At 39.3% G+C, this 23,752-nt stretch overlaps 1 protein-coding gene across 1 annotated transcript in view; it reads right to left on the bottom strand.

Moving 5' to 3' along the window:
• The window catches only part of fgf22 (fibroblast growth factor 22), a 107,664-nt gene extending 94,773 nt beyond the window's left edge, over positions 1–12,891 (bottom strand). The window contains exon 1 of the mRNA XM_020531248.2: positions 12,245–12,891. Coding sequence (XP_020386837.1) covers positions 12,245–12,533 — 289 coding nt within the window. The 5' untranslated portion in view covers positions 12,534–12,891. The remainder of the gene's footprint in view (positions 1–12,244) is intronic.
• Between the last annotated feature and the right edge of the window lie 10,861 nt (positions 12,892–23,752).

The following is a 23,752-nucleotide window of genomic DNA, read 5'->3' on the forward strand; positions in this document are numbered from 1 at the left end:
GAAGGGTCTAGGCCTGAAACGTCAGCCTTCCTGCTCCTATGATGCTGCTTGGCCTGCTGTGTTCATCCAGCTCTGCACCTTGTTGTCTCTGTGTTTCTGTGCTGCCTTCTTCTTCAGTTCTCTGCCTGAAAGCAGGTCAAACCCACAACAACATGAGCTCCATGACAGATAAGGCAAGGATTCAGAACCCAAGTCCACCCAACCTAAACAGAAATCAAACTCATAACAGGGTAGGCCATTCATCCCATCGAGCTTACTCTGCCTTTTAATTAGATTATGGCTGATCAACTGCCTCAATGCTGCTTTCTTGTGCTATTCCATACCTCTCAATGTAACTAGTCTCCAGAAATCTAACCAATTCTGTCTTGAGCCTTCTGGGGTTGGGCATTCCAAAGATTTTCTACCATTCAAATGAAAAAAGTTCCTCCACACCTCTGTTCCAAATTGCCTATTCTTTATTCTGAGACTATATCCCCTGGTTCTAGAATCACCAGCCTGGGGAAGCATCTTATCTACATGTACCCTGTCACAAACTGGAAGAATTCCATAATTTACAATGAGCTCCCCTCTTTTTCTGCAAAATTCTACAAGCCAGTTTCTTAAAACTATCCTCAGTCTTACCAGTCTTACCATCTAAGGGATTACTCCAGTGAATCTCCTTTGCACACGCCCCATAGAATGTCCTTTCTTAGATTTGACAATCAAAATTGTCTGCAATACTCAAGGTGGTGTCTCACCAAGGCTATACAACTGTTGGAAGACACCTTTACTTCGACACTCAAATCCCTTTCTGATGAAGCCCAACATCCTATTTGCCTTGTTACTTATGCGGATCCCTTTGGACACGAACATTTCCCAACCTCCTATCATTTAAGAAGTTTTCTGCCTCTTTGTTTTTTTTCTACCAAAGTGGATGATTTCACACTTATTCACATGATGTAGCATCTGTCATTTTCAGGCCCATTCAGTTAAAGCTGCCAAGTACCTTAGTGGCTTCCATGCATCCTACTCTCACAGTTTAATTCCTACCTAGGTTTTAGCTCCCATCACAGCTGATGGCATCAACCTGATTGATGCCTGCCCTTCAAGCAACTGAGCTAACCAGGCCCCAGAGTGGTCAGTGTTGCTGTGGTACCATGCACTTTTATATGTGTGTTGTAGTCCAAAACTCTGGATAGTGCTGGCAGAGGCTCCAATTTTCTTTCCATCACATGGCTGTCTCTCCCACCCCTACTGCCCACCATTGGTGTACGTTGGAAGAATTTACAAGTTGATGGCTAACTTGTTTAGCCTTTTTTAATTCACTTGTGGGGTATGGTGTTGCTGGCTGGCCAGCATTTATTGCCCATCCCTCGCTCCCCTTGAACTGAGTGGCTTGCTAGGCCATTTCAGAGCACGATTAAGAGTCAACCACATTGCTGTGTGCCTGGAGTCACATACAGGCCAGACTAGGTGAGGATGGCAGATTTCCTTCCCTGAAGGACATTAGTGAGTCTTTCTGTACCTAGTGTACCTTTCTGAGCTGTATGGTCCACAAATACTATTTATCCTCTCATTTTGTTTCTCGTTAAATTATAAACTTTATGTCTGTATTTACTGATATCTGCCAAAGAGTACTAGATAAATATATCTCTGATGCCACAGAATCAGAATTGCTGTTGGTATTATTGAAAGAGTTCAAAAATGCTGAGTGGTATCATTTTCTGTCACAAACAAGTTTTAACAAATATCTCCTATCTTTAATTCCAATGCTTACACATCATTCACATACAAAACTTTAATCATATCACAGAATTACAAAAGATTAATAGTGCAGCAGGAGGCCAGTTGACCCATCGTGCCTGCACCAAATACAAAAGTTTTACAGCCTTAAAAAGAAAAGTGCTGCCTGAATTTTCCAGATTCAGCTCTGCATTCTTGCCTCTGGAGAAAGTGCCCGCAAAGACAGGATCTTCATTGCCAGTGAGCAGGTCCAGGCTATAGTAGGTTCACCCAACTCGGGAAAGAGGTTGGAGGAAATCCATTGGAGATTCTGAGTGCCGAGGCACTCTGCTTAGGGACCCATTTTGATGCTATGGGGCTTCATCCAGTGGTTAAAAAAAGCTGCAACACCGAAAACCACTCTCAAGCACTCACTCCTCACACCCTTTCACTGCCCAAATACTCTGTCAATCATGCTATCTCATACTATGCGTGCTTAGCTATGCCTCTTCACCCATCCTCTATGAACCCCCCTTGCTCCATTGGCACATCAAAGAAAGTCATGATTGTGGTCTATTTCCCCCACTCCCAAATTCTGGGGACTCATCCGTGAGGCAGCCTGGCATCCCTGGTGTGAAATCCCAATACCTTTTGATTTGCCCAGTTGTCAGGTTATTAATGGTGACAAATAATGTTATTGGTCTCCTGCTATTACGTTTAACAAGACCTCCATTATTCCAGCCTTACTGGATTGTTTAGCCATTTTAAGCATCCCTATCCGGGCCCAGGTATCGGAATAAGGACATGACTTGGAAGTTGTTCTGGAAAAGATGTGTTCAAATGGGCTGAAGGAACTTTCCACCTAAACCTGTGTGTGAACTCAATTGCTCACATCTATGAGCTGCTTCCTGCCAACAATAAGCTTGCATGTTTTTACTCCTCCAGGCCAGCCCATCACTTAAGCTCACTTTCCTAGCTTAGTTTGGGGTAACCACTGTGCAGAGCATCAAGGTTTCACCTGGTCATGTGTCATATAAAGCTGTGAAGATCTGAAAGCGTTGAGCTGAGGAGTGTATTAAGCACTGCCCTATATGATGATATCCTAGGGACTTGGGCTGGGGGAAACAGCTTTGGATCTTGAAGGAAGATATTCTAACATTGACAGCTCCATCATAGTGTCTATAACAATATCTTATTAGCTTTATTAGTTTAACTGGTATCTAGTTGCTATATCACACAGTAAATAGAGGCTAAATTTGAGCAGAAATCAGCTTAGTGTCAATTTTGATGAGTCTCATGGAGAGTTTCGCTCCATGAATCCTAGGGAGATTTCTCACAGTATTCTCCAAAACCTGCCTCGTTAACTATATACCATACTTCTATAGCACCCTGCTCATTTTATTTTTCCTGTCACCAGAAACAGAAATACTGACCACTGGCTGGACCTCTGGGATTCCCAGCACTGGTATCATCTTTAAAGCCTAACCATGCACCAGGTCAACTATTTCCAATCAACCTCACAGTTCACACAGCAGGAGGGAAACCAGAAAAAAATTATTCTCAGGGCACATTGGTGGCACGACTGACACTTCATTGCAAATACAAGTGTACGTTCATAAGTGTAGTCATATCTAAAAATTAAGCTACACAGGTTACCTGTCCTTAGCCTCATCCCATCTTAGAAGCCTGAGTAAGGGAGTGCTAATCTTGCCCCAGTGTCTCATGTAGCCTACAACTTAGACATGCCAACCATTGTGCAGCAGTGTCCTTTCCTCATTGAAAACAAGCTGGTTATCACCTCCCCTCCCACAATACAGTAACCAGAGTCCTCCAACGCACTATTGTCTCCCCCGTTATATGTTGAACTTCCTCCATTCACATGGTAATTTAGTTGAAGCAGATGAAGTGTGTTTGCCACAGACATTGTTGGCACATGCCGCAGGTGTGAGGTTAACATGGTACAGTGCTGTACAGCACTGTCAGCCACTTGACTGGTCACTGCTGACAACCACAACAAGGTACCAGGCTTTGTGTCTGCACTACGCAAGGCAAAACAGAACCATTTGAGTCTTTAACTTTGGCAGAGGAGGCAAAACTCAAAAAGGCAGGGCAGAGATGCTGTGAGCATTGAAGGAAGTGCAAAGTGAGTGTGTCCTAAGGAACACCCTGGTCCAATCCAGGAGGTGGCTGCCTGTGCCAGTGTGCAAAATGGCTTGGCATCAGTGTTGCAATGATACTACTGGTGCATTCCAAAATGCAGATTTGAAGCACGGAACTGTGTTGTAAATGTTTCAGAGATGCAATGCTCCATGAGGGTGTGGAGAGGCTTGTAAATGTCTGATGACAACATTGTGACCAGGATGGTGATGGTGGGAAGGTTTGTACAATTGTTGCCCATGGAACATGCTGTGAGATGTTGGTGACTACTGTTCAATATGGAGGCCTAGAGGAACAGGCAGAGTAGCCAGGTCCCCATCCTGACTTTCATGTTGGGAATTATTGCCATCTAGTTTCTATCTAACTGGATAGAATGGGAAACTCCATATCAATAAGATGAAATTAGGTAACAACAGCAAGTTTACATATTGGACATTAGATAAATGCAAATAGCCCTTATGGTGCTCGCTGGTGAAATTCTTCTCTTGCTGTTTTGAATGACAGTTGAAGAATCAGACTCTTTCATCTCAGCATTGAGAATCTCATTTCTGCTAATCTCACCCTATTTTCCTAATTAACTCACCAACTTCATTCTGCAGCTGGGAGCATTCCACCCTACACCTAGTTTAACACTAGGACTTCTTGGGCTATGGTAGAGACTTTGCGAGATTACCAAATGGGCTTCCTTTACTACAAGTGGGCCTTGTAAATCCCAACCAGGAAAGAGGACAGTGCAACGAATCTACCTGAAAGATCTTACACCACAATCTGCAGTTTTAAAGCTCAGACAACAATATGAAGATAAAATGCAGTGGTTCCTCTGATTTTGCTAATTATTCCCACTTTAGAAAACCATGATAATGATTGGATCCAAAGCATGGGAGAGCAAGCTTCCAATTTCCCAACATGCGTTCCTGGCTGCAAGGCTTCTAAGCATAAAATTACCTTCATTGAATCGATAATTGTCTGAATTTTCATCTCATGTTAAGGATTGTCATGGAGTTACTTGTGAACCAAATCAGTCCTCTCCAGCCAACTGGAGGTGAGGTACAAAAGACGGGTTTAAAAAAAGGTGTTAAAGTAAAATCATAATTATACTTTGGATTAATAATTTTTTTTTCAGGCACAGTTCGTGTTAGAAATTCCTTAATCCCTTAAGCAAATCCCCTATCTCCAGGTAGGTGTTCTGGTTTCTATATCCAAATTCATTATACAGGTCATGATGCCAAAAGTCCTTCAGAGGAATAGCCATAAAAAGTTTTACAAAGAACATATTCCATGCAATGTAAAAGCAAAAGCTAATGACATTTTGGCATTTCTGTTGATTTTCAAGAAATGTTGAGAGAAGTGTTGAATTTCTGATAGTTTACTCCAAGAAAATCCCTACAGGATCATAAAATGTAAAGACACTTGATAATTTAGAGTTAGTTAAATGAAAAAGTTAGATTTCCCCACATATCCTACATGATCTTCATAAGACTGTGCAGGAACTTGAACAGCGTAATCACAAAAAGCTAACGTTCATGTTTAGCAAGTAATAGGGAAGGGAAATGGAATGTTGTCTGTATTTTAAAGGGAATGGAGTACATAAAATAGGGAAGTCTTACTAAAACTATACGAGGCACTAATCAGAGCACACCTAGAATACCGTATGTAGTTTTGGTTCTATTATCTAAATATAGACATACTGGCATTGGAGGCAGTCCAGAGAAGGCTCACTAGGTTGATCCTCAGCATGGAAAGATTTTCTCATGGAGGAGAGATTAAGTAGGTTGAGCCTGTATTTATTGGAGTTTCAAAAAATTAGAGGCAACCTAATTGAAACATAAAATTGTTAGGGAACAACAGGATAGGTGCAGAGGGGTTTTTTCTCCTTGTCTAGTACCAGACGGTAAAATCTCAGAGTAAGAAGTTGTCTCAGTTAAGATAGAGTTGAGAAGGAACTCCTTCTCTCAGAGGGTAGCCAATCTGTGGAAGTCTTTACTGCAGAGAGTTTTCAAGTCTGGTTTGTTAAATATGTTGAAGGTTGAGTTAGGCAGATATTTCATCAGTACGGGAATCAAGCATTATGGACAGGAATGTGAAGTGAGGGCTACCAGATCAGCCATGACCTCATTGAATGGTGGAGCAAACTTAATGGGATGACTGTCTTACATCAACCCTTACACCTTATGGGTTTATAAAATGAGAAAAGGCAGAAAGTATCTGGATCATTGCTACCATGCACTAACAAAAGTAGATTTCTGTGTTTTCACACTGAAGAATGCTAAAGAGCCTACATCCCAAAAAAATTAGCAAAACTGTAAAATAAAAGCATCTTTAATGCATCTGAGATGTCATTGGCTTTCAGTCAAAATAATCATAACTTCTTCAGTACAACTCTTAGAAATTAAAATATGAAATGCTTTAATGTAAAGGGCCTTTGAAACAGCATCACAGGGATTTTGTTTTGTTTGTCCAAATATGCAATGTGGTCTGTCTTTATTCAGAGCAGATACAATGGTATTCATTTACAACAGGTAATCTGGAAAGATACCACTGGTATATTATGGATTTTAACCCCTCGTCATCAACTGCTTCAAAGTGTGCTTTGTTTTTTCCTGAGGGACGATGCTTTCAACAGTTTTTCTTTTCCTTTCCTTTCCCGTCAACAAAGAAAATCATCCCAAATATTTGAGGTGATTTTTATTTATTTAAAAAATGCTGTTGGCATTAGGGCTGCACTATTGAGGCCACATACATTGTCCAACTGAGATAACAAGATGTAGAGCTGGATGAACACAGCAGGCCAAGCAGCATCAGAGAAGCAGGAAAGCTGACGTTTCGGGCCTAGACCCTTCTTCAGAAATTTCAGAGCTTTCCTGCTCCTCTGATGCTGCTTGGCCTGCTGTGTTCATCCAGCTCTACAGCTTGTTATCTCAGATTCTCCAGCATCTGCAGTTCCTACTATCTCTGAAACCACATTGCCCACCTGTTGTTGCTTTTACAATAATGAATCGCAAAGGCTACTAAAAGTAGGGGTGTTAGATTCTCTATGCTGAAGGATATTCATGAACAAGTTGGGATTTAAATGGCAAGCCATAAGTGTTGGCCATTTTTTTTCAGGTGGCAGCCCACAAAGGATCATGATTATTGAATACAACTGTACAATTTGCAATGGTGAGATTCAGTATTATTATCCTTTGGATTTCTAGCTAAGTATCATAATCATAATGTTACAATGGTATCAATTCACTTCATTCAGACTTCACCATCTATCAAATTAAAATCCATTGGTACAGTAAACCACTGCCAGCCATTAATGCTAGACTTCTAATCTCAGAACTTTTTACTGAGATTTTGTTTCATTTTCAGGAAAAAAGAAGAGGAACTTTGAGACTTACTTTGAGGAATCTGGTATATTCTAGACCTTGCTATTCATACACAGATCTCTGTGCTCATCTTACATACACTTATTCAACCTATAAAACAAACAGCATCAATAGCCATCAATACACAGCAAGTCCATTTACAAATAACAGATTAGGATTTCATCCCCTTGACCTTCCATACCTACTTAGGACAAGTTGTTCACATTACTTTCAATCAAGGATCATGGTGATTTATGTTGTCACCAATTTGTATTGCCAATTTTCAAAGTCTACATTTCTGTCTACTTGTTTATACAAAGCACAAATTGTTATGGTCTTTTTTTTTCATAATTTCATTCTGTCTCACAGTTAACTCTGGTTATTTATAGAGTAAAGCGACATTTAAAATTCACATCTTAGAACTCACAATTTGAATCATGCAAAACAACCAGCATAAATAATAGCATTTTATTTCTGTGTACTTTTGCAAGTAATTCAAGACAGCAGCTGCAGGAAGGTTAATTTAGTATTGTAAGCTTTACAGTTCTCTGACTTGATATTTATGCATTTCACATTTCAGTCTACTCTCCTTCTAACCCAAGACCCTCCCCATATGTGTTGTTTTCGATGCTGGAACATCACAATAACAGCAGAATATGCGTGCTTCTGACCCAACAGGAGGCTCACTCAAGTTGTGTGTGAGAAGCTCCTCCCAGCTAAATTTTTTTCTGTCTCAGATGCTGCAGACAACAGCTCCTTCAAGCTATGTTGCCATTTCAATGCATTTTACCTCAGCGTCAGGTATTTGGAGTGGGTGCACAACAGGATATCACAGCTCAGTTCTTTGCAAACCACCAAGTACTGTCATGTCTCTGGATTACACCACAAATTGGCTTATTTTACAAGTTCAGTTTTTTTAAAAAAATGCTTATTACCCACACTCTCACGACAACCTCAACGACCACAGCTTCTGTGTATAGACGGTAGAGGTTCCTCCATGAATGTAAGATGTTTTTCAAGAACAGAAACGTATAGTTTGGCTGAAAGTGTAACTGTATGTTCCTGAAACCACTGTATGTACAGAGTCTATAGTGATTGAATAGTCAGTGTGCATATTTTTTGAAGTTAAGCACCAAAAACATGACAACTATTTCTATGAAGTGGTCATCTAGAAGAAAATGTCTATATTTCTGAGAATAATTGGGCAATAATGTCTCGGCCTGGGACAATTGCTTTGGTCCTACTTTAGTGCTATGATGAAACCCCATTTAACTGGCTAAGATTTCCATTGAGAATTGCATGCTCTGGACTGAGTATTAAACAGAGGACAAAAATGTTCACCACTAATTTTTACTGCAGTAATAGTAAGCAAGTAAAGGATATTATGAAGATTATATGTTTCTCTAACTGGTGGAAAGAGTTGATACAAGAAAGAGCCACATGTAAAACTGCCTATACTAAACACATAAATGTATTTTACATGAGAAACTTTATGATTATAGTTTCAGAGATAATCCAAAATAAATAAAGATTAGTGATGTGTGCAAACAATGTCATCGTTTTGATGCTCCGAATTAAGAAAAATGGCTTACTATGGTGTGACATCCCTTGAATTTCTGCATTTGGTGCAATTTTCTGTTTAAGTATTGCAACTTCGGATATAAGATCCCAGAAGCTAGTTTCCACATATATCTAAATAATAATAAGCCACCTGTGGAAAAAAAATCACTTGCCTAAGTATTATAAATGGCAATTCTTTAATATTAGTAGAGAGCTAATTAGTATCTTTGCATTTATGATTTATATTCATAATGATAATGTCTTGCTGCATTTATTAAAATGGGAACAATGTTTGATGAATTATAACAATGATATTCCTAGACAGTAAACCTCAATTCAATGCTGAGCAGTATGTCTGCAAACTGATATATTGCAAAAGCTCATGTATCAGATGTGGTTAAGTTAGTAGCACTCTTCTGCTGAGTTAGAAGGTTGTGGCGTTCATGTCGAACATTAAAAGGAACATCTAGTGTTCTAGCAGAGTACTGGGTGAGTGTTTTCATAGAATCATAGAATCATAGAATCCCTACAGTGTGGAAACAGGCCCTTCGGCCCAACAAGTCCACACCGAACCTCGGAGCATCCTACCCAGATCCATCCCCCTATAACCCACCTAATCTACACCTCCCTGAACACTACGGGCAATTTAGCATGGCCAATCCACCTAACCTGCACATCTTTGGACTGTGGGAGGAAACCGGAGCACCTGGAGAAAACCCACGCAGACACGGCGAGAATGTGCATGATATAGAAGGTGCTGTCTTTCTGATGGGATGTTTAAATGAGATCCTTTCTTTGTACTGTTGTGAATTTGAGAAAGGTGTTCTATAAATGCAGCCCTTCATTCTCATTTGCTTTTAATTTAAAGGTGAAAATTTTGAGGAGTGCTGGGGTCTGTCCCACAAAAATCTGTGTGGTAAGTCTGAAGCACAAGGACTATTGAAATCTCAACATCTGAGTAATGTTAGAGCAGGAAATCATATAGGTTATTATCAGTAAATATGACAACACAATCAGCCTCAGCAGACAGAACTGCAGTTTTAATTCTTGGTCAAAAGATTGTTGTCTCTTTAGTCAGGTAACCTGAAGCTCCAGCTTTTGACAAAGTGGGTGCTGAGCCAATTTCGAGGACACAGAGATAGATTCAACTTCGATTAGCTGGGTGTCAGTTTAGAATAAATACTTGCAAATAATATCCAAACTGCAAGAGGTTGTTTCGCTCCAGTCTGCGGCGTCAGGACTAAAACTGGGAGGATTTAAGGCTCAACTTTCATTTAAATATGCTTGCAACCTATGGATATTTTTCTCTATTACCAGTTAAGCTTTGCATAATAGAAGATAGAATTCACTGTTTCATTAACATTTCATTTCTATTATTCGAAAACAATACAAAGAAATTGAACAAATGAACAGACTCATTTTCAGTTATGTTTCAATGACAGACAATACAAGAAAAGTACTAATAGTGAACAGTTATTGTATAGTTGTGGCTTTATTCTTGTTCTTTGCATTGCCCTATCCACAGAGATTTCCTTCAAGCTGTAAAGTTGATTTCTCCATCCCAGCTGCCAATGCCCTGTTAAACCATTGGTTTTAAGGTCTCCCCCTTCATGCTCCTTCCCCATCATGAAATGCAAAGCTCCTCTGTAAGTTACATATGAACAAAGAACATGAGGAGGCCATTGAGCCACACAAGCTCGCTCCACCATTCAATAAGATGATGGCTGACCTCAAATATGCATTCCCAACTAACCAGGACATTCCCCCAGTAACCAAGAATCTATCTACATCTGCCTTAAAAATATTCAAGGGACATACTTCCACTATCTTTTCAGGAAGAAAGTTCCAAAGACGCATAATCTTCTGAGGGAGAAAATAAAATCGTTCAGTCTCTATTTTAAATGACTGACCACTGATTTTTAAACAGTGACCCCTGTTAAGTTGAGGTGCTCTCTCTAGCGAATCAGTTAAGAATTGGTTAAATTCTGTCTCAGAATGAGTAAAGCATCAGTTTGATCTGTCAAATGCCCTGCACAGTCTAACAGCAAAGTCCATGAGTTCCTGCCTTGCTATTTATGTTTAATGAAGGGCAGAGTCTTAGCTCGAGTCAGCAGGAGGAGACATCCAACAGAGAGCAGGCGCTTCCCCACAGGATGTGAAAATTGGCAGGTGACGCATTCAGGCCACTCTTCCACACCTCTGAGCTGCTAGCTACGGAGCTTAATAGAGACTGAGAGAAGTGCGTACACTGGGGGAGGGAAGAGGGAGAAACAAACAGGGAACTGGGGACATTTTAAAAAGGCTGTTAAAATTGTGCAAGAAAAATAAACATTCACACTCCTAAATCCAGTGTCTATGTGAAAAGGGAATCCATCACTCAACTACTGAAAACACCAGACCATTTCATACAATTACCCGTTTTTAAAGGAACATGTATAATCGGACATTTTTGCTCATGTTCATTTAAAACTATTGCATCAGTGCCCTGAAATCCTTATCTCTGCATTTTTCATGAGCATCCCTGTCTAGTGTCTTTTTTTGTGCAGTCAATAACATGTAACATCTGTGCACTGACCTATGCTGGGAAGTGGACATAAAGCAGAGATTCACTTAAAAATGTTCTAAACAAGTTTTTAAACCCAAATGTACCTGCACGCTAAAGGCCTAATGTCAAAATAAGGCTAATAACTGATGGCAGATTGAACTCACTACTGTAATGAACATTTCTGCACAATCACCTCCCTGTGTGGATGGGAGTTAAAGAGTAGTATTAGCATCACTGCGCTGTATCACTGAACACAGGAGGGAAACGTGTTTGTGTCTTTAAAACCTGGAACATGCTCCTGCAAAATAAAATGTATGTGGTAGTTCCAGCTAATAAGCCATGCGCTGCTTATGTCAGTTTATTCTCTTTTATTGCCCAATGAATCAAAAATAATAAAAGAGTTCTGAACAGATCGGATGATCAATTCATTTTAGTGACCAACAACATTTTAGTGAGGATCTTAATGTAACTGCAGTGCAGTGCTGAAAAGATATCAACCTGTTATTGAGCTATTTTTTAAATGATCACTGGATTAGTTGAATTTGCTTAGATCAGGGAAGGGTTAATCCATTGGTGGGCATGAGCAAATTTCCTCTCTTAAATGCAACTACTTCTCCAAAATGAAATCTTCCTTGCAATAATTATAACCTAACCAAGAAATACCCGATTACTAGTAAGGTTGCCTGAAGTTCCAAGTCACCTCAATGAGAATTGCAAAAGCTCTATTCTCATACCTGCAATATGGAAGAAATGGTACATTCAAAAGGCGTTTAACATTTAAAGAGAAAGTTCAAGGGAAGCTTTAAGGTTATTTTCTCACTGCCCAACCACCTCCCCCCACCGAACCACACAACCACCCACGCCAGAGTAATTGTTGGGAACATTCGCTGTGGCTGAAACTGATTTTTAAAACAGGAGATTGACTACTTACTGTTCAGGCAGTTCTTCTTTCTTGTGCCATTTACCTTCCCAGCTCTATCGATCTTGAGGAAGTACTTTGTGGCCGAGTAGAGTCTCCGCCACCGCACATCGCCTTGCAGATGGTTGTAGCTGCGTGTGTGGCGCTCCAGGCTTGAAGAACAGTTTGTAGCATCCAGCGTTAGCGCATCTTCGGGCTCGCCGCGACAACTGGCAGAGGCTGAGCAGGCCAGGGAGAACAGAAGAAAGCAAGCGAAGTGGGGCAAGCGCGAGACACCGCTGGTCAGCATCCATTTCCACATTGTAGTAAAATTCCTGGAGTGGGATCTAGGAAAAGACGCATACTGAAGCAGCAATGAATTCACCTGGACAAAGCGAGAGTTCCACACACGGACTTCTCTTCACAACAATCTTTCTGTTAACGTCTCCGAATTGTCCCGAGGTTGTTGTATCCATGACCCAGTCACACCTGAAGCATTAGTCCAATTACCTTTAAGAATTCCTCAAAAACCACAGCAGAATTCAAATGGGCATGAAGTTCCCTCCTTCACTGGAGCTAGTTGAAATTTGTACAGGAAGGATGAAAATAAGCAAAAAAACACAAACAAACTTCAGTCTTGAGTTTCTCTGCACATCTAAATTTGCCTCATTAAAATGAGAGTCTTGAGAGACTGAAACATGTAGGAAGGAATGGTTGTGTTTTTATCAATGCCTCAGACACTACAAACTGCAGGCAGCTTGTCATCTGCTTACCATTCAACTGACAGCTGAGAAAGGGCTGGCCCTTTTCAGATAGGAGGATGTTTTTTTTGTCCTAAGCCAGTAGTTTGTCGCCTGATGAAATGTCATAGGAGGGTTGGGCATTCAGTTAAGCAACTTACTAGCTAAAGCTAACTGGGAGAAAGCTTGTAGTGGTTATAGTTAACAGCGTACCTTTGTGTTATTGACTTTAATGGCATCTTATAGCTTTTTTCCTTTTCTATGCCTGAAAAACACTTCTTAACGTTTCTAATCAGGGACTAAACAGTGAATAAAAATGCATCTCATCTTACTGCTAAACATTTGACAAAGGGCATGAACATTTAAAATAACTTAGAATTTAAGTTCGTGAATTTACCTATTGGGAGCTAGTGCATAAACATGAATGCATTCATCTGAAATCTCTCTGTCTCTGGTATTTTAAAAGTGTCGTTATCCCATTTATACTAAATAGACAAATGGGACTGCTAAAATGTGGAGGGAAAAATTCAGGCAAATGTGTTAATACTCATATGTTGATATTTCAGAGTGCAGATTCAGAAGCAAACAATTAGTTTCTCAGTATTGTGAACTTTTCCTGGAAACACAGATTTAAGAATAGTGGGTTGATGTCTGTTATTTTTTTCCTCTCTCTGTCATCCAAAGATCTCCAAAGGATTGAAGTTGCTTTAATAAGAGGCTGATTTTGGACAGCTCTCTAGGGAGTCTCAAGACAGTGCTTTGCTGTTGATGTGTGTGAGAGTCATTGCAAATCTATCAGTCCTGTTACACTTACTCAAAGAAAAAAAAGCAGCTGGCTTCTCGAAAAACCTTCACTCTACTTTTGTTGCCAGGAGCACAACCTAAAAGTGGAGGAACAAGTAAATTTTCTTTTCACCTGTGTCTTCCATTAAAATGATTTTTAATCTCGGCTTGACTGCTTTGTAAACTGGATCTCAACTGTATGTCACAGCTTGTTATTATGTTTTCTTTTTTATAACCTGGGGCTTTGATTTCTTTTGGTGGTGTGCCCGCTTTAAAATAAACAAATTAATGACAGTGTTAAAATAACACACATAAAGAATTTTGCATGAGCATGTTAACCACTGCGTTACCAGGAGAAGTTTAACCACTAAGTCTCAGAAAATATTACCTCTGTAATACAGGTGATTCATTAACTAATCTGAGTATTTAACTCTTTCATTGGGCTGTCATTTGGATCAACCAAATAAGAGCTTGAATCCCAGGGCTGACTGCGACTCAGGATAGTTCATTTCTGCTGGGAGAATATGGTCAGTTGGCATCGGAAACCCGAAATGAGCTGAACTGCCCATTCCAAGAAGGTTTCGTCAAGGCAAATAATGCCTTTTACTGGTCTGTCTAAAAGTGATATCAGAGAGCAGGGGATATTATACTGAACGTTGCTCACTTTGAGTATTTAACTTTGGTTAGTTCCCCTCCCCCACAGTTCCCATATAACCACTTAAGTTTTCTGTGATTGCTATCAGTATGTGGTGGGGAAAGCCTAGACCTTTTTTTTATGTTTTATAGTCCCTTTGACGCTGTGGCTTTTCAAGGGAAGACACACCCATCAAATAGCCTGGCTAAGAAGTGATGAACCTCATCAAACATATTGGTTGACAGGCTCAAGTGTCATCCACAGCTGGGGCTCAGACTTTCAGCCACACTAACATGAAGGGGCTTACTTAGCTATGCACTACTGGACAGCTCTACTGTCAGCTCTTGTATACTCAAAGGGACCAATGCCCTTTACTTCCAACCAATTATATCCACGTCACATTCACTTGCAATATCAAAGCCTTCATTCAGTTAGAAAAAGTCCACAAGCCTCCAGTTTGTCAATCAATTTTGTCGGATCCCAATGCATGAACAAAGTAAATTATCATTTTTAAAGTTTAAAATCTGTCCATTATAGTTTTGCACTTCGACTGAAGATGTCAGATTCTCCTAACTCCTACCTAATAAGTGGCTTGTGATCAATTTATTATTATCCAGAATTGTTTGCTGGTGGCTAGAGTATTACACCTGGATTGGGATTATTTATGGAGCACAGACATATATAGATTGAAACTGTAATGTATTAAAGTAGTTTTCAATTCTCTGTCTTAAATTGTTTAATGTTAGAGTTTATTCTCCAAACCCTCACAGTCTAGAAGTTACTAATCCATGCACTAATATTTTAATAGTTTTAAGCCTTCATCGTAATAACAGGTGGAAAACTGTTAACACAAATGTACTAATCATTCCTGACACATCACTCTAAGCTTATAGGTCAGAATTGGTTCCTAGGAACCAGATATTAAACACATGAGAGTTGCCTATGATTACTGTGTTTTAGTAATCTGGCTTCATTTAAGCAGCCTTCATACAGTCAGGATTGATGTATAGCACCATGCCTGTGTAAATGCAACTTGTTTATATATGTGACAACTTAATGTTCACTAAAGATTTATGTTTTAGCAGTAGGAGATAGAGAAGAAAATGTGAGTGTGTGTTTTCCCTGCTGAGATGTTACAAGCACAGCTATTTTCCAGAATGAACAAGCAGCAGGATCATTGTTGTGATTTGAATACCTGATGACAGTGTGTTACAAGAACATTACAGTTCTCATGCCATAGAGCACAGAAGCGTCATTTGAATGGGTTGATGTCTGAAGCAGATCCTGGGGTTGTGTTACAAGGCTTTAAACACAGAATGGGTCGTTGGGGGGCAAATTTCTGGGAGGCTTTAGGCCAGGACCGCTGTTTCACAGAAGCAAAATAAGACACTCAGGATTACTGTGCATTTCTGCACTCCACCATCAAGTCACAATCCACAAGTGGTCTCTATGAAGTTCTCCACTGGAGCATTTTTTGAGTATGAATATATAGAATTCATATTTTGTTAAAGAATATTAAAACTGAGAAGAAATGAGAAGAAGAGTGTGATACCTAATCTACAATTAGGAAGTTTTCATACTTCATAAATAATTATTGTAAGCCACAAATGAATACTGGGCAGAGTCTGCTGAATGGCACAGAATATTCTTCAAACTGTGTTAAGTTGTGCCACTTGTGAAGGTTCATATTGTGATCAAGTCCTGAATTTACGTTGTTTATGCTCTGAGCTTCTCCTATTTAGCACAGGCAGATCTCAAACTTTTGTCACTACAGTAAAACACTTACTTCCAAGAGTAAATCAAATCTGCTTTTTCTGGCCACCAAGCTTTGCTAATAAAAAAAAGAGTTTGTACCATCAAGTCTGTACAATGGCACTGAAATCTGAACATACCCAAGGCTGGAACATGATGTCAGTCCAAATGGTCTAGCACCCCTCCTGCCATTCGTTTACATGTATTGCCAATGGCCTTATAATTACATCAACAGAGGGAGAGTAGCCATATTTAAGTGGGTTTCTGTGGTGTTAGATGCAGTGCCACTCTGTTGTCTTTAGACACCCAAAGCCAGCACTGTCTTTGGTGGGCAATAACAAATACCATTTGAGACATTTAAATTGTTGTAGTAATTGTAACAATGTCAGCCAGGTGGACCTCATAGAATATGAGTTCCCTGATTCGGGCTGTTAATCTGGTCCAATCAAGGAGCCCTCCCTGACATAAAAAGATTAAGTGTAGGGATACTGCTACTCAGGTGCCTGACTCTGTATGAGATAGTACTATAGTCAAGGACTGTCCATATGTAAATAAAGGGTGACTTGGTGATGGGATAATGGCCTCTCTAGAGTTATTCTAGTTGTAATTGTTAGTTCAATGTTGTAACATTTCTGCAGAAGTTCTTGAGCACTGTAAACTGCTTTCTCCAAACTCCTAATTTGAATTGTTATAGTGACAACTGATTAAGGTAAGATCAACATAACTTTAATAATAACATTTTTATCAGGTAATTTAATAACATTACATACAATATATTGCACAGAAGTAAACCATTTGGCCAACTGGTCAATGTTTTCTTTTTCCTCACTCAGGGGATATAAACATTGCAAATGAAACCAGCATTTATTGAGAAGATGTTGCTGATCCATCTTCTTGAACCACTGCAGTCCATGTGATAAAATTACGTCTACACTGCTGTTAGGGACAGCGTTCCAGTTTTTTGACTGAAGCATGTGACAATAGTAAATCAATAAACAATAATTAGTGAAATCAAATCATAACTTCCCTACTTTTGCATTCAGTTCACCTCACAATAAAATATAACATTCTATTAGCTTTCCTGATTACTCGCTTTATCTTCGCACTAACTTTCTGTGATTTATGTACTGGGACACCCAGATCTCTCTGCATCTCAGAGCTCTGCACCTCCTCACCATTTAGCTCAATATACTTTTTCCTTTTATTTTATTGTATCTCGTTGGTGGTTGCCCCAAGTTTTGTGCATTACATGGAACTGAACCTTGGAATGTGCCAATCTCTAAATCTTGGTCAAAGACAATTCCTTACGTTGCAAGACCACTGGATTTTGGACAGATCAAAGAGTGTCTTTAACCAAGCTGATGGTCCTCCAGCTGCAGCTGACATTTGTCTTGAAGTATGTGTTTGTGAACAGTCCACAGAGCACGGAATCTTTCATCATGGAGCTGCTTAGCATGAACATTGAGCCATGAACACTACATCTCTCTCCAGACCATCTTTGCCAAGGCACATTCCACAAGGATGTGGACAACAGTCTCTTCCCTCAAAGGCAACATGTAGAAGGGGTGTTGAGACACCAGCCAAGCTACATCTTGGTGTTTGTTTGTACATCCTGGCAATGAGACATTCTGCAGGCATGAATTTGGCAGCACACTCAGGGAACCATTCAAGAGGTTCTGCTATCTCCTTTATACAGGACCTTGATGATGTCATGTGTGTCATTGACCTGTGGTAAAGGTTTGTTTCTGTATTGAGTTCCCTAAGAGGGGCAGAAAGTTATCCATGTTGATCCCTGCTTGATAGTGGCCAATTCAGCAATGGTACAAATGTTGAATATCAAGGTGAGGTGGTTAGATTCTGTCTTTTTGGTTTTTGATACTCCATGCAAACTTCCTCTTACACCTTTCAATCTAACCCCCGTCATCTTCACCTTCTCTTTCTTTCTTATCACATGTTTATCTAGCTTTCCTTTAAATGCAACAAATGCAGTCATCTCAACTATTCTTTGTGATAGTGAGTTCCACATAGTAACCACTCTCTAGGGTAAGGAATTTGCCCCACATTCGCAACTGGATTTATTCAAGACTATCTTCTTCTACTTCTGAATTTTTCTAGATGTTTGGGCACCAGTTACCCTGTAACAACTTCTTCAAAGTGGATTTTTTTTCCTTATGAGCTAATGAAGTGTTGAATCATGGAGAGCATTGCAGTTGAGCTTGATCCGGTACCCACCCAATAACCAAATTAAGTTATGTGGCAGTGATTAGGAATAGAAAACCTGACCGGTTTAGTTTCTGCCTCTCTAATCCAGCATAACAAAGCCAATATTATATGTTTTCAAGAAGGAGTTAGATATAGATCTTAGGGCTAAAGGGATCACTGGGTGTGGGGAGAAAGCAGGTACAGGGCACTGAGTTGGATGATCAACAATGATCATATAGAATGGCAGAGCAGGCTTGAAGGGGCTGAATGGCCTACTACTGCTCCTATTTTCTATGTTTCTATATGGCTAGATTTTCTAACCAGGAAGGTTCTCTGCTCAGTTTCCAATTCTGGTCAATTAACTGATATTAACTTATTTAAAAATAGACATAGAGAGGCCAGTTTTAATTTCAGTGCAAGTTGATGGGCTAATGAATAATGAACCTTCCAACACAGAGCAGACCAGTCAGCCCAATGAAACTATGAGTGGATGCACCAGCTCTTGCCGAGGGAGGTAAAAATAATTTAGAATTCCTTCTTCTGATGGAAATGCATGTCCACAGACTTTGGAAACAGGATCAGATTCAGAATGTATATTTCACCATGCTATCGCAATCAATGGTAAGGTTGATGATAGGCAATGTACCCAAGTAATCCATATCAAAGAGAAAGGTCAAGAACATTGGAAAATAAATTGAAAAAGTTTGAGTTGTTGCATTACCAAAACCAATGGGTGATCATTAAAGTAAAAGATAAGTTTACAGTTCAGTGTATAACATATTGGTAGTTACCATTTCCTGGAAATATCTTTGAAATATTTTGAGCTCCATTAATTATTCTTGGTTGAAATTAATTTACATTTTTTCAGGGGATTAATAATCTTCATTATCATGAATAATAATGATATTAGAGACTTGTGAGCCCCAGGTAAACCCCAGGTTCTCAGAGAGGTGCTGACTGAAAGCCCATTGTTAGCCAACGAAGTGGAAGAGTCAATTTTATTGAGATACCTGAGCTAAAGGAATCTTGGTATTAATTGCTGATCCCACCTTCTAAACTCAGACTGGTAGAAGGTGGAAAAGGGACTACACTAATTGATTCTGAGACCATTGTCGTTTACCATTTATATTAATTACTTGGATTTGGAAATAGTAAGCACCATTTCAGATTTGTGGAATACATCAAAAGGTTTTGCATTCTCTAGAAGAAATAAAGAATCTTTAAAAAACAGGATTCTAAATTGTTTAGAGGGGCTGAGGTGACGATACACAAATCACTAAGCATTTCATTCAGTTTGATAAGGCCTTAATATTCAAATAAACTCATAGGCTCATTTTTAGAGGAAAAGAATAGCAAAGTTGTTGTGTTAAATTTGTACAGATCCTTTCTTCAATCACATTAGAGATTCTGGGCTCTATTCTGGTCTTCATATCACAACAATGATATATAAATGCAACAGAGAAATTGCAAAAAATGATTTACAAGGATGATGTCAGAACTGAAATTATAAACAATCAGAAAGATTAAATAAGCTGAGGACATTTTCCTTAGAACGTGATAACCTGATAGAGTGTTTAAAATTATGAATAGTTAGGGTAGGATAAATGTAGAATCGTTGTTTTGCACATGTGAGAGACATTAAAACCAGAGGTCAGTAAGTTGAGAGTCACTAAAAAAATCCAATTAGGAATTCAGAAACAGCTTTTAAATATAGAGTGGTTAGCATGTGGGATGTTCTAACAGATGAATAGTAGAAACAAATAGCATAGTTGTATTTCATAGGAGCTAGCAGAAAAAGGGAAATAGAAGTCCATGCTGATAAAATTCATTGCAGTAAGTGGAAAGAGCTTTATGTGAAGTCTGATCACAGGCACAGAATTATTGGGCTAATGGCCTGTTTTACTGCTAGAAATTTGATGTAAATGATGCCATTAAAATACAACATATTATTGTTAAATCATTGAGATTAATTCAATTTAATTTAAGTATCACACAGCATCCTTACATAGTCAAGCTAATAAAACCTGCAAACTATTTGTTCCAATATTACTGGAACTCATTGTTTGACATAGAATATTAATAGTGTTGAAAAATTAACAAGAGTGTACTAATATATGCTTAAGTAAATACTAATTCTTTGAAAATTTTATTTCACAGTTGTATTACTGCACAAATTTCAGAAATGCATGTTATCATTAAGACAGTTACATAACATCATGACATGTGATACTGCATTACAATATTGTGGCTGGGTGGCAAGGTGTCAAGGTGGCACAGTGGTTAGCACTGCTGTGTCCCACTACCAGGGACCCAGGCTCAATCCCAGCTTTGGATGATTGTCTGTGTGGAGTTTGCATGTTCTCCCTGTGACTGTGTCACCTTCCTCCAGGTGCTCTGGTTTCCTCCCGCAGTCCAAAGCTGTGCATGTTAGGTGGGTTGACCATGTAGTGGCCAGGAATGTGTAGACCATGTGGGTTAGCCATAGTGAATGTGGGGATAAAGTGTGGGTCTGAGTGGGATGCTCTTCAGAGGGTCAGGATGGGCCAAATAGCCTCTTTCTGCACTGTAGGTGTTCTATGATCTTACTCTCTGTACATTTCTTTAGTTGGCAGCTGGCCTGTTAACAAGTAGCCAGCTGGTCAGTTAGTTAGCGAGTTGACTATCTGTTAAAGTGTCTGTGCTTTAAGCAAACATCTAACCCAGGCTGTATATGTAATCCTGAGATGTCATATAATATTCAGTTGGTTCTGATAATAATGCGTTTCTTCAACACAACTTGGTTTTAACGCGATTGAAGAATTATAGAATGCTATTTGTAGAATGCAGACCTTTGCTATCTGTATTGGCTATAGCGCAGTTCTGTTCCCATCACTTTAAATGTAACACTTATTGTGCAATTTTCTTATAATGCAAGATCGTTCGAGAATGGAACTTATGCGTTATATCAGAACTGACTGTACATAATTAGTCATTAATAAACTTCCAGATATCTGACTCAGTACAAATCCAATTCATAGTGGTATATGTTATGTGCCTTAACATATAGAAAGCCACAAATCATTATACTGTAATTACATGATTCCCCATTTTTCTTTCAATCAAAATATTTTCACTTAACTTCAGTCACTACGAGTTAAATTACCATGAGTCTCTTTCTAAATGACAAAGGGATTTAAGCATCTGTTTAGTATTTCATATTTTTATATTTCTAGTATTTAATAAAATTCTCTGAAATCCATACACCTGACAAAAGTGATAGCATAATGTTTTCTCCCTCGTCTTCAGAGAGCAGCAATTCACTGCTAGGATCCAGCTCCATTGTTGGTCACCTTAGTACCTCATCCAGTTGCCCCATGCTCAGATGTAAGCATAGTCAGTGTCAGTTGGCAATTGAACATTGGTAGCATCACATAATCCTGGTCTTTCGTGTCCAAACTTTTCAGCATGTATCGGCAGGTTGGCAGAACTCTGAACTTTCCTTCTTGAGCTTGAGGTGCTGAAGCCAACAGTATTTTGTGTTTTGAGCCAATACTGCTACCTGCATATTGAGATACCAGTCTGGAAGATTGAGCTGTGTGTATTGGCACATACATTGTCCCTGATACTTCTTATCTCTAAGCAAGGTTCTTCGACTATTTACTCGACTGTTTTTATTGATATCTGTTCATGGCAGGTTATCAAATACAACTCACTAGTGCAGTGTCTAAGACTTCTCTCTTCATGTACTCATTCTAGAAATTCTGTCTCATTAATGTCAGAGCCATGTGATCAGTGGTGATGATGTAGAGGTGCCAATGTTGGACTGGGGTAGATAAAGTCAAAAATCACGTGACACCAGGTTATAGGTTTATTTGAAATCACAAGCTTTCAGATCTGCAAGACACACTCACACATATACTGTCTCACACACACACTATACTCTCTCACACACGCATGCACACACAGTCTCTCAAGCGTGCACATACACACACACACACACACACACACACGCACGCGCACGCACACACATACACACATAAACCTATGGGATGAATCATTTTATCCAAGATGTTTGTTCATTTGCAGATACTTTCTATTTTGTTCAAGAAACACACAATTTGTAGTCACAGTCAGTCAGTGTGGCATTTTATAATTCCTGCCTTCGGAACAAAACCAGCCTGATTCCAGGTTAAAACTGATTCTGGGCAAGGCCTCACATTTACAATTCAGGTCTGACCTGAGATGCGCCTATTGTATATTCTTATCGCTGTGCCTATTTGAAGTTTGGAAAGTTAGGCAGACATTGATGAAACCTTTAATTATCTCGGGGCAGTGACTTGAAACACATTCTGGAACTTGCATCGTAATCAATCGAAACTTGCATTTTCTTTCTAACAGAGTTCTCCATACCCTGCTTCTGCAATTTCTAGAATACAGGAATGTATGAATCATTAAAGATTCAACAGGAGGCAGCCAGTCAGCCATTTTAGTTTTGTTCACTCACACCATTTGTATAATCCTTCAATCTCTCTGCCCTTCATCTCTATGCCTATAAACTCTGTGTCTGTGTGCTTTCCTCTCACTGCACTTGACGAAGTGGCTGCGCTTCAAAAGCTTGTCGTATGACACCATAATGATTTACATGAATCTCATTAAACCACAGATGGAGCAACAACATTGTTTTACTGGCCGTGCTGAGATCCTTATAAGCAAGAAACCAGATCAAGGCCCTCACTGTTTGAAAGATACTGTCCCACCCTGTGAGCAGAGGGCACAACCTCAGATATTGTGTTTAACACATAACCAGTTTGCATTTATTATTTCTTCAGCTGTAATTAACAGAGAAAGATACAATTAAAACACAGGGAAAGGGGAAGTAAGTTGGGAAATGAGGATGAGGGGCCAAAGGCTCAGTTAAAGAAGGCTTTTGGAAAATGTGAAGTGCTAGGTAAAGGGAACTGGGTAGAGAATTCCTGATGATGGCATGTACTGGCTGAACATTTTATTTAGGGATTGATGCTGTTTAGAATGCCAAAACATGTATTTTGATATCACAAATATTGGATAATCCATAACTCATTTCATAATATGTCCCTCAACAGTTACATTCACCTGCAGAAGTGTGTCAGTTTTATTTTCAAGTCACTTCAAATCAGTGAATTTGGGAATTGGAAAACACATTTCATTGAATTCCCCAAGGGGGCGCAATTAGACTTGTATTAATTCAATTGGGGCAAGCACATTACAATTATTCTGATCTATGGAAGCTATAGCAGCTACATCGTACTGAAATGGGATATTATAGATGGTACCATATTATAGTAAATGGCTGTTGTTTCTCACGAAAGGAAGGGAGTGCTCTGTTGCCTGGATTTTTCTTTGTCTAAACAGGCACTTTGATATATTACGCTCCAATGGTTTTTATATGGCAGGAGCAATAATCATCAGGTA

The sequence above is a fragment of the Rhincodon typus genome, chromosome 29 (assembly GCF_021869965.1).
Source record: "Rhincodon typus isolate 14 chromosome 29, sRhiTyp1.1, whole genome shotgun sequence".
Lineage (NCBI taxonomy): Eukaryota > Metazoa > Chordata > Chondrichthyes > Orectolobiformes > Rhincodontidae > Rhincodon > Rhincodon typus.